This window comes from Dama dama, chromosome 24, assembly GCF_033118175.1.
Source record: "Dama dama isolate Ldn47 chromosome 24, ASM3311817v1, whole genome shotgun sequence".
Classification (NCBI taxonomy): domain Eukaryota; kingdom Metazoa; phylum Chordata; class Mammalia; order Artiodactyla; family Cervidae; genus Dama; species Dama dama.
The window spans coordinates 20,276,505-20,288,639 of NC_083704.1; the positions used below are offsets into that span (position 1 = coordinate 20,276,505).

Consider the following 12,135-nt stretch of genomic DNA (forward strand, 5'->3'; position numbering starts at 1 on the left):
AAAGTAAAAAAGAAAGAGAGTGCTTTCCAGATCCTGGGTAGAGGGGAGGAGAAGTCATTGTTTAATTGGTACAAAATTTTAGTTTTACAAGATGAAGATTGTCCTCTGGCTAGATGGTAGTGATGGTGGTACAATGGGAATCTACTTGGTGCCTCTGAACAGTAAGCTTAAAAAAAAGTTAAAAAGATTAGTTTATGTAAAGTATATATTACAATTTTAAGAAAATAACGGAAAACAACCACCACCCAACAGTGTGGCCCCATGGTAAAGATAAATCAATGTAGCAAATTGAGCCCAGAAATAGAATGGCACATATGTGGTCACAAAGCCAAGGTAATTCAATGTATAAAAGACAGTCTTTTCAACAGATGGTGGTGGAACTACCGTATATCCCTACGAGAAAAAAAATAACTTCAGCTTCTGCCTGACACCATATCCACAAATGCTGACACATCATAGACTTACACCAAAAAGACAGGGTTATAAAATTTCTAAAAGGAAACACAGGAGAAAATCTTCATGAGCTTGGGGTAGGCAGAGATTTCTTACACAGAGAAGCACAAACCATAAAAGAAAAAGTTGATCAAATGACTTCATAAAAAATTAAAAAACTGCTTTCCACAAGCCACTATCAAAACAATGAAAAGGCAAGACAGACTGGGAGAAAATATTCACAATTACATAAACCTAGCAAGGGATTTTTATTCAGAATCTATACATACATCGTTTAACAACACGTTAAATAATACAGAATTCTTGCTTTCTATAAGACGAAGAACGTGATTAAAATAAGGGCAAAGGTCTTGAACTGACAATTTAGAAAAGAGGGCGTTGAATACTATGCCCACGACGCTGGCCCCCAAAGCGGAAACGCACGTACGACCGTACCTAAACGGCCTTGGAAGTGAGACAAATAGTCTAACAGGATAGCGTCAAAACTACTCCCTGAGTAAAAAAGTCAAAACTGTCGGTCTACCGATCCTCAACAACTTGATTCTCCAGCCTCTTCTGCAGCTATGGACAACAGGGAAGCCTCGCGATATCTGCAAATACTTTGACACGGCCCTTGAGAAAGGACGACAGGAAGTAGCGCAGGCGCGTCGGGGGCTCCCAGAGTTGGCGACTGATTCCAACGTAAAGGAGGAAATGGGCGGAGCAAAAAAGAACCAGCTCAGGTATAGGAGCTCGGCACCCGAGCTCCCAGGAATTCTTACGTAGGCGTAGCCGCTTCTGTTAACCACCGCCTTCGAGTACGTGCTCTCGCGGTATTTGTTTCGGCTCTCGCGGGGTTTAGCGTGGCAATAGGAGACCCGCCTGGGGGCGGGGGTGGCGGTCCGTTAGTGGCGTTGGCCTCCGGCCACGGTGGCAGCGCTTTCTCTTCTGCTCACTGGCAGGTCTCAGGCTGGAGGCCAGCCAGGTGAAGAGCGCGGCTGCATGTGTGTGCGCACTCCATGGGAGCCGGGAGGCCTGAGGTGAGAGGGAGCCGGTCTCGGCCTCCGGCGCTGTCGCGACAGGCCGGCGGGAGGTGACTGAGGCGCGGGCTCCGCCCCACCCCCCGCCCTAGCCCCCGCCCTGACCGCTTTCCTCCCCATCTCTCCCAGCTTTTGCTGCCGCCTCGGTCGCTATGGGGGCGCAGGACCGGCCGCAATGCCACTTCGACATCGAAATCAACCGGGAGCCGGGTGAGCCGGGCCACTGGGGAGCCCTGCGGGGCCTAGGCTTGCCTTGGGGAAGGGGAGGGGTCTACCTTCATCAACCCTCCCCCAAGCCTTTTTGGGAACTGGTAGGCGCAGTCCGTAGTCCCTTTTCTCCTGAGGGAAAATCTGTGGAGAGGAGGGTGGTCCGGATACAATCTAATCGGAGTCCAGGCCTCGTCCTCCCAAACTCCTTATCCCCCCGCACCCCTCCTGAGTGTTCCTGCCTTGCCTTAGCGCCAGGAAAAGGGTTGCGATCCTTTTTGGACTTTGTCTCTCACAATATCTCTAAGGAACAAACACTCCCAATTTCAGTTTCTGGTATCTCGCTCTGTACTATGAGCTTTGGACTCGTACGTTGTATATTTTCTAATTCTTGTGCATCCTTAATAGGTTAACTTTGTTTTTATTTTTCCTTAAGTGTCTTTAGCCAGAATTCCTTGGTTCGTGGGCTAATGACTTAGCACAAGTCTCGGGCGATAAACCAAAGCATTTAGTATCAACAGACTTGCAGCTTGTGTTCTCTTCCACTACTGTTTTCTTTAGGGAATCCAGCCGTTTCTTAGTATATTTTTTTGAAAATTAGATATTTTCTTCTCAAGGGTAGTTAACTTCATTCTACGTAGCAGAGCGTGCAAGGTTCCAGTTTTCTTAGCCTTTTTTTTTTTTTATACTGTGACGGAAGTTTTAATTGGAAGCATATATACAGTCTTTTTGCAGATCTTGTTCAGCAGATTGTGCATGCTACTGTTCTAGACTGAGGATATAGCAATGCATAGAACAAAGGCCTCTCTTCCTTGTAGTTTATATTCTGTTGGAGGAAGACGGACAATAAACCAGAAAAAAAATAAGTGTCTTGTAATAGGGGTACTATTTTGATAGATTGGTCAGAAAAGGACATTTTGAGAGGATGACATTTAAGCAGACCTGAAGGAGAAGGTAAGGGTGTGCATATCTCTGAGAAGAACCTTCCTGATAGAGGAACAGATAATATGAAGGCCTTGACGAAAAAGTTAACCTTCTTGTTTGAGGAACAGAAAGTGTACCTTCTTGTTTGAGGAGTGAAGGAGGCAAGTGAGTAGCAGAAAATGAGTAAAGGCCAGAGTAAGAACTTTGACTCCGTGAGATAAAATGTTTTGAGCAAAGGAATGATGTGATCTTAGAAATTTTTGTTGCATTCTCTCTTCATCTTTTGTACCTTAAAGCTCTTAATCCTTATTCTGTAGTGAGTTTTCGTTTTGAATAACAAGGCTTATTTTAAGAGTTAAAAATAGCATAGTCCTGGAAAGTAGAGGTCAAATAAAGGTTCTCTAGCCCTGGAAAGTACTCCTTTTCTTGTACACGTTCATATCCTACTTTCACAAATAACTTTTGTTGTGAAAAATCTCCAGAATATGTTTGGTAAATGTAAAATGAACTTTGATCCCCAGTATTATAATATCATTCTGGTAGAAGTGACTAGAACTCTTGAGAACACTGAACCATATATAAATGCTTGCATTGTTCTAGGTTGAACCAGTTGATAACTGGCAATTTAATATGGTTCAGTTTCATATATAATATTGATATTTCTCTAGCACTTTTCAGTATATTGTCTAAGTAGTAAGTACTTGATATTTATGCACCTTGTAAGGATCACTTCGGTTGTTTGAAATGAGATGTCCTGCTTTGTATTATTTAACCATTAGTATGTATGTCATTGAGTACTTATTCAAGTAATAACTCTTGTCTTCTCCTATAGTTAATAATTTGCTTGATACAAAGTAATATCTTTTATTTACTTTGATAAGTAAAGATCCTTTAATGAGTAGCTATGTTGTCTATATTAATGAGAGATCAAAAAGTACTGATAAAAATTGGGCTGAACACAGCACAGTGTGTATTTTCCATTCCTATCAATGGAAGTTTGTATATTTTATAGCAAACAAATGAGACTTTTGAATTGTAAAGCTACCAAATGAATGCAAGTATATGTTAAAAGAGGAATGTCTTTAAATTATGTGAGTATAGTTACAGAACTATTCACGTTGTTACTTCTCTTTCACTGAGTTTTGGTAGTTTGAAAGGCAGTCAACAGCCGTTAACTAATTGGTGACTCCTTGATATGCTCTAAAAACTTAATAGCCATTTTTGACTAAACTGGCTTAAATCAGTTTGCACCAGATATCTAAAACCTGTTCCCCTGGGCTCCAGTATTTCACTTCTTTTTTTTTTTTTTTACTATATCCACACAGAATATTTATTTTACACATTTTGAGCATGATGTACAGTAAGAAATAGTTTACACACACTCACATACACATTCTGAAAATTAAAAAAAAGTTTTATAAAGTGATACCCTTACTATGGACAAAGAAATTTGATACTGCCTCCTATTCTACTCTACTTTTTATTTTCCGTTCCATACTGTATTTTTAAATATGCTTACTACAGACCTCTAGATTTCACACAGAAGTATTTCACTTCTTGATACAAGATCTGAAAAAGGCAAGTAAAAGATAAGTTTCTGAAGCACCAAAAAAGGAAAAGCTAGATTCCTATTTCATGTCTGCCCTGAAAAGTAATCAGTTTAACCAATCACTAATAACCATAGAGAGAACTAATATTTAGTCAAAGAAGGGTGGGCCTGCTTGTCAGAAAAAATAAACAGAACCTCTGAAAAAAGAAAACAAAACATCAATGAAATGAAAATCTGGAAAAAAAAAAAATTTGGTTCTTTGAAATAACAGTAAAATTGATAAAACTCCTAGCCCAACTGGCCACAGAAAAAAAGACAACAGGCACAAATTATCAACATGAGGAGTAAAAGTGATATTACTACAGATCCCACAGATACTAAATTAAAGGACGATGTTGTTTGACAACTTAAAATTAAATGAGCCAGTTGCTTAAAAGCGAGCTACCAGGTCACAGTGAAAGCAAGTCACATATGCTATATGTAGACGTTGACAAGCAAGTATACACACACGTAGGTCATAAAACCAGTTCTGTAAGTCTGATGAAGTCATTTTCAGTGCTCCAGGTACTCTTTATGTGGAAGATTTCTGATCTTGAAAATTATCATGCAAATTTAGTTTCGTGCACCAGAATCCTCTTAAATCTTGACTAGACCCAGGACCCTTTTGATGGACCCAGCCTTAGGTTCCACTCCAAAGGGTGACTCCAGATTTATGTCCTATTAATGGAAGGGTATGGATTATCTCCAAATGTTTTTATTCAATCTTTATGTTCCAGACATTACCAGTTTGCCAATAAAAACAGATTTTAAGCATTCATTTTACTAATTACTAGTTGATTAGAGATAAAGATAGCAAAAGCAGTATTAGAAGTCACCTCTGGAGGAGAGCCTTTGATTCATCACCCCCCTGGAGGCTGTGTGTTTCTTAGAGGCCTGAAGTATAGTTTTAAAACTCATATGATTACTTTATATGAGAATGTCTATATAAGGTATTTTAAAATAAATTATAGTTGTAATATATTATATTATAGTAATGTAATGGTGTAGACCTTTTTTTGTTTTCAAACTGGGAGATGCTATCATGACACCAGAAGTCAAACTCCAATTTTTTCACTCCCATTTCTGTTAGTATTCAATAGAGTTTTTCAAAGGCAGTGATGACACAACAGATTAAATGCGGAAGTAGATAGGAAAATCTGTCTTTTATTACACTAGACGTGAAATAAGGAAATCTCATGAAATGAGATTTGCAAAAATGTAAAAGATAACACTCATATAAAGTTTTTTGTTCATATTTCAAAATGTAAATTGTTAAAAAAGAACTCATGTTGGGCTTCCCTGGTGGCTCAGTAGTAAAGAAACTGCCTGCCAGTGCAGGAGACATGGGTTCAATCCCTGGTCTGGGAAGATCCCATCTGCCGCAGAACAACTAAGCCCGTGGGCCACAACTACTGAGCCTGTGCTCTAAGGCCTAGAAGCTGTAGCTACTGAACCCCATGCGCCCTAGAGTCTGTGCTCCTCGATGAGAGAAGCCACCTCAATGAGGAACCCGTGCACTGCAACTGGAGACTAGTCCCCTCTTGCTGCAGCTAAAGAAAAGCCTGTGTAGCAACAAAGACCTAGCATAGCCAAAAGAACATATTAAAATGTCTTTATAAAGTCTTCAGTAATTGCTTAACATGTAGAGGGATTCTGAGACCAAAAAGTTTGAGAACTGCTGGTATAGACACATGCTTTCATAGAACTCAAGCATTGGGTTTTATCTGCATTGTTTTAAACTTTTTGTTTGAATGTAATTTCACGTTTATAGGACGTTGAAAAGTAAAAGCAGTAAAAAGAATGCCAATCTATTCTTTACCTAGATTCACCTATTTACATTCTATACCATTTGCTTTATTAATCTCTTTCTCTCTAAACGCACAGTTTTTTCTGAATCATTTGAAGGTACTTTACCCACATCATGGCTCTTTACCCCTAAGTAAGTGTGTGTATTTATTAAGAATAGAAATATTCATTAAGAGAGTCTTAAGCATTTAAAAAAATTTTCAAAGAAAATAAAGGGGTATTCTCCAACATAACCATAATGCAATTGTCAACTTCATAAATTTATATGGATACAATACTTTAATCTACTATCTCTGTATTCTGTTTTTGTTGGTTAGCCTAAAAATTCATTCATATCATTCTTTCCCCTCCAGTACAAAATTCCAGTCTAGCCTCAGATATTACATTCAGCTGTCATGTCTCTTTACCCTCCATTTTCATAGCTTTTGTCTTTTATGAGATTGATATTTTAAAAAATACAGCCCCCTTCTTGAATAGAATGTTACTTATTTTGTATTTGTCAGAGACTTCAAGTTGGTTTTCTAAAATGGTAACCAAGGTGTTTCTTTAAAAGAATGCGTGAAAAAAAAAAAAAAAGAATGCTTGACTTTAGAGTTTTGTTTATGTGGGCCTCAGAACAATGTCATAAAACCCTGGCAATTATCAAAATAGGTAAAATGGCAATATCATTGAAATGGATGTTTTAAATTTCCTGCTCAAGGTTCACATGAATCAAAGAAACTAAAAATATGTTCTTAGTAAACACTACAGAGTATTTGGAACTGAAACTGAGAAACAAGTTTAAAGTAAAGAAGACAAATGTTTGAGTACTGCTTATGACCAAGGGAAAGCCGTCTGACCTCTTTGTAAATGGAAGTACTATAAAGTTGTTATTGTGTTTCTAAAGTACAGCAAAATTTGCTTGTATTCAAAATTAACCTTTAAACTTTAGACTAATACCCAAAATAACTTCTACTCTGAGGTAGAGCAAGGCATATGAGACCTGATTTGTACTGGGGGACCGGGAGAAATGAATCTCCCATCTCAAGCATGCACTGGGTCATAAGCTTGTGAATACAGTGACTCAGTGTCTCTGGATGCGGTGGTTTGCGCCATTTAAATGATTTCTCCCTTTTGTATATACACATAAACTAATAAGACGTCAGTGCAGTATTGCTTGCATGGTAAGGTTCTTGAAAAGAGTAATTAAATAATATAACCACGTGTTTTAAAGATCATATTTTAAAAATGAATTTATTCTAATCAGTTAAGGAGCACAATTTTTCTTAGGCAGATTACTGTTTGTCTTGTGACACAGATAGCAAGGAGGGGAACTGGTGTGTGGGAGAGAAGGATGGTGAGCAGCCCTGCTGTTTTGAGTTATTCTCCTCTAATAGTTACTTGAAAGACCACAAGGAGGGTTATGCTAATGACAGTGCTGAGAAAGGTCAGAGTGAGGTGTGATAAGTTGTAGGATTTCCTCAGTGATGTTTAAATTTTATAAGATATTGTTATAACTAAAAGCATGCCTTTATCATTGATACTTCTCAGATAGAAAATCTTTTTTACTAGAACCTGAAATTCCCTTGTCCCCAGCTCGCATTGTCCCATGGAAAATGTCTTTATATGTGATTTTTTGATAACGCAGTTTTTCAATTTTTTCATGTTATTGCAGAGCTGCCTGTATTTGTAAAGAACCTAGCACAGCATGTGACACACTTGTTTTTTAAGTTGCTTTAATTAGTGCATTTGCGTGAACGTGAGCTTGAGCACTGAGCTCATGTTCAATTTTAGGGCAAAGGCTTGTTACCATTTCTGTAAGCAAGAAGGTTCTCCTTTACCCCCTTTTCTCCTTATTTTTTCATAAATTGGGCCCAGAGGATCCCAGTAATAACCACAGGCCTGGTTGAAAGGTTGTGAAGGCAAATTCATATGGATTTTTTTTATTAAATTTATTTTTTTAATTGAAAGATAATTGATTTACAGAATTTTGTTGTTTTCTGTCAAACCTCAACATGAATCAGCCATAGGTATACATATATCCCCTCCCTATATATCCCCTCCCTCTTGAACCTCCCATCTCCTGCCTCATCCCACCCTTCTAGATTGTTACAGAGCCCCTGTTTGAGTTTCCTGAGCCATACAGTAAATTGCCATAGGCTATTTTACATGTGGTAATGTAAGTTTCCATACATCTCTTTCCATACATCTCACCCTCTCCTCCCCTCTCCCCATGTCAGTAAGTCTATTCTCTATGTCTGTTTCTCCATTGCTGCCCTTTAAATAAATTCTTCAGTACCATTTTTCTAGATTCCGTGTATATGTGTTAGAATACAACATTTATCTTTCTCTTTCTGATTCACTTCACTCTGTATAATAGGTTCTAGTTTCATCCACCTTATCAGAACTGACGAACGCATTCCTTTTTATGGCTGAGTAATATTCCATTGTGTATATGTACCACAACTTCTTTATCCATTCATCTGTCAATGAACATCTAGGTTGCTTCCATGTCTTAGCTATTGTAAATAGTGCTGCAATGAACAATGGAATACATATGTCTTTTTCAATTTTGGTTTTCTCAGGTTATATGCCTAGGAGTGGGGCTGGGTCATATGGTAGTTTTGTTTCCTATTTTTTTTTAAGGAATCTCCATACTGTCTTCCTTAATGGCTGTATCAGTTTACATTCCCACCAACAGTGCAAGAGCATTCCCTTTTCTCCATACTCTCTCCAACATTTATTATTTGTAGGCTTCTTGATGATGGCCATTCTGACAGGTGTGAGGTGATATCTCATTGTAGTTTTGATTTGCATTTCTCTAATAATGAGCGATGTTGAGCATCTTTTCATGTGTTTGTTAGCCATCTGTATGTCGTCTTTGGAGAAATGTCTGTTTAAGTCTTTTTCCCACTTTTTGATTGAGTTGTTTGTTTTTCTGGTATTGAGTTGTATGAGCTGCTTGTATATTTTGGAAATTAATCCTTTCTTTCGTGTTTCATTTGCTATTGTTTTCTCCCATTCTGAGAGTTGTCATATGGATTTTTATGGGGACTTTGAGAGGAGAAAATTGGCTTCTTAGCACTATCCTTTTCCTTCCTTTTCTCTGCCTCAAATCTCCACGTGAAATATAAAGATTTTTCTCCTTTTCTGCCTTTAACGTAGGATGGCTATTCCTTGTCTCTTACCTCCTACTCCTGTTTGAATCCCTGTGCTTTTCAGCTATTTTTCTACATTTGTTGATATTCATCTGTCAGTGTTGTTGCAAATGGAATTCTGACAATAGTGGATGAACTAGATGTCCAGTATGATTCAGAATTTTTTTTTTTTAACAGTTCTGATAGGTACATCATTTACTTTAGAGTCTTTAGCAGTGTTTTAAACCTTGTACTGTAATATTGCGCCCAAAACAATTTGGTTTTGTTCATGTTTTTTTCTTTTGCTCTTAACAACACAGTGCCATGGCAGAGACAGAATTTCTGCTCTAACCATTGCCCCATGAGTGTGAAAGTTCAATAGATACCTTGTTTCTTCATCAGGTTAGAGAGTAGGGTATTAGAGGTGAGTATTTTTTAAAAAATCTTTGTAGTTAGCTATCCCTCTCTGAATATTAGACCTGGAAATGTAAGTAATTACATTTAACTGTTTTCATATATGTTGTACCACTAGAGGATTCATAATTACCTGTAAAGGAGAAACTAAAAATATTTGAGATTTTCATCAGTTTTCATTTGGAGGCATTAAAGACTTTGGGGGAAAAAACTCTTTATTGAAATTACTACAGTCCTAGAGAAAAGGTGAAGTTTCAGTTGTTTTGACTATATCTTTTATTCTGAAAAGCATCTATCTTAAGGAGACCTATGTATGTAGTTTGCAAAGCTAGATGGTTTTGCAAAGCTAGCCAGCCATTTCTTAGGGATTTATGAGTGATGGAAATACTCTTGTTACACTTGTAAATTATTTTTATGTAAATACAAAGAGTAGTAGTTAATATTACTGATATGACATGCATTTCCTAAAATTCTGAAATGTTTTTAGATACATTGCTATCTTCCTTTTTGCTTTTTTAACTTTTTCTTCATTTCTTTAGACATCAAGATCAGCTAGAAGGTTTTGAAATTGCATTAAATTTGATTCCAGCACTCGATTTGGCAGTGCTGACATGGGAGAGTTTTCTTATATGATTCCATTCTTCCACTTTTTATCCTTTAAGGTTGTTTCTTAAACAGTAACCTTGTTTTGTCCTCAGAGTAACTAACTGACATGGCCAGGAATAAAGTAAAATTTAGTGATACAATAAATCAAGGCATTTTGTGTCTGTACTGGGTTATGCTTGATCCAGTTAATTTTGATTTATTCTACAAGTCTTGACTATGTGCACATGTTCATAATGGAAAAGCTTTTATAGAATAAAGGGAAAAGGGACTCAGGAAAATGGTTGTAATTCAAAATTCCCTTTCTTATTTTATTGACGGGAGGGCAAAGTCGAAACAGTTTATAAAATAATATGATTTGCCCCTTGCACTCTCATTCACAAGTTGAGTTTTCCAGACATTACAGAATATATAATGATGTCACTGCTCTGACAGCTGATGGAATGGGTACCTGAGTATTCTTGTTTTGAAAATTTCTGAGTTTTAATTTATAATACAGTAAATATCAAAAATATAACCCACATTTTAAAAGCTTTAATCATTTTTAAGAGTTTAAAGAAGTCCTGAGATGAACAGATTTGTGAAACACTTCTCTATTGGCATGGGAGGCATGCTTAGTTCCGTCTAACTCTTTGCAACCCCATGGACTGTAGCCTGTCAGGCTCTTCTGTTCATGGGATTCTCTGGGCAAGAATACTGGAGTGGGTTGCAGTTTCCTCCTCCAGGGGATCTTCCCTGACCCAGAGATCGAACCCGAGTTTCCTGCATTGGTAGGCAGATTGTTTATTGCATAATTAAGTCGAATTTGCAGACTTGCTTCTATTGTTTCTTGTTTGTTTGTTGATTAGTTTTTCGGAACCATGACCTATTCTCTTTCTGCTCTCTCAGGGAATTTAATGTGAGTTTTAGTTGTGAGTGCCAGTTCAGGGGTTGGCTGTGAACAGTTCTTGCCTAAAGGTAAAAAGCTGAAAGTAGAGGACAGAACTTTCTTCTACTAGTACTAGCCCGAGTGACTATGATGTGCTGTCATCACTGGAGGGATTTAGGCATAAATCAGACAACTGTTATCGAGAATATCTTTAAAGATTAATAGTTCAGGTAGGAGATATACTAAGAGAGATCTAATAAAATAAGGTCCTGTTAAAAGACACTTAAAATCCCACAGTTCTGGACGGAAATCACTTTGGTTGCATGTGAATCATAATGCTAATAAATATAGTATGGTTCTTATTAATTGGTATTCCCTAGTTAAATTCTTTTCCTGTTGGATCTCTTAAAAAATTATAATGAATGATAAAAATGGGCCTCTCAATTTGTTTCTTTATTTCTCCCATATAAGTATGATACATTTAATCAACTTGCTTACCTGTTTTTTCATGTGTTTTATTTCAGTTGGTCGAATTATGTTTCAGCTCTTTTCAGATATATGTCCAAAAACATGCAAAAACTTCCTTTGCCTATGCTCAGGTAAATGAATTATTAGATTATTTCCAATGAGAAATCCTGGCTTAAAATTTTACCTTGCTTAACAGAATAGCTATTTTCCTTAAAAAGTAATGGATTGTGAAATGAAAAATAAAAAATATTATTTTCACTGATAAGAAGTCAGGGAAGCATTTCTTGAAGAGAGGAGAAAGAAATGGTCTCAAAAATGAAAAAGGAAGTACTACTATATGTAATGGAATCTTTATACATTGTAGTTTAAAAAATAATAGTGTATGTATTCAAAACTGATTTATTTTGATAGAATTTTACAGATTTTAGTACTTTGAACAAATTTAGCCTTCCAGATCTCACAATAAATTTATGATTAGAGGATAGAGAAGCAGAACATAATGATGTTGTTGTTACATGTAATTGGATTTATATTTTTAAACAGATAAAATGGGGAGGAAAGACACTTACAATGTTGCTTTATCTCTTAGAGTGCCCTACACAAGGGAGGAATTTGACAAAGGGCTGACTGGATGGTCCTTCCCTTGGAAGGATATGTTTGTAGCTAAAC

At 37.1% G+C, this 12,135-nt stretch overlaps 1 protein-coding gene across 7 annotated transcripts in view; it reads left to right on the top strand.

Annotated features, from left to right (window-relative positions):
• Positions 1-1,279: 1,279 nt before the first annotated feature.
• Positions 1,280-12,135, top strand: part of NKTR (natural killer cell triggering receptor) — a 40,601-nt gene continuing 29,745 nt past the window's right edge. For 5 of the 7 annotated variants that reach the window (XM_061127879.1, XM_061127875.1, XM_061127876.1 and 2 more), the window contains exons 1-3: positions 1,309-1,472; positions 1,602-1,682; positions 11,523-11,597. In XM_061127879.1, the coding sequence (XP_060983862.1) occupies positions 1,625-1,682; positions 11,523-11,597 (133 nt within the window). In that variant the 5' untranslated portion in view covers positions 1,309-1,472; positions 1,602-1,624. Of the gene's footprint in view, positions 1,473-1,601; positions 1,683-11,522; positions 11,598-12,135 lie in introns of all 7 variants that reach the window. The other 2 variants (XM_061127882.1, XM_061127877.1) reach the window with 2 other exon arrangements.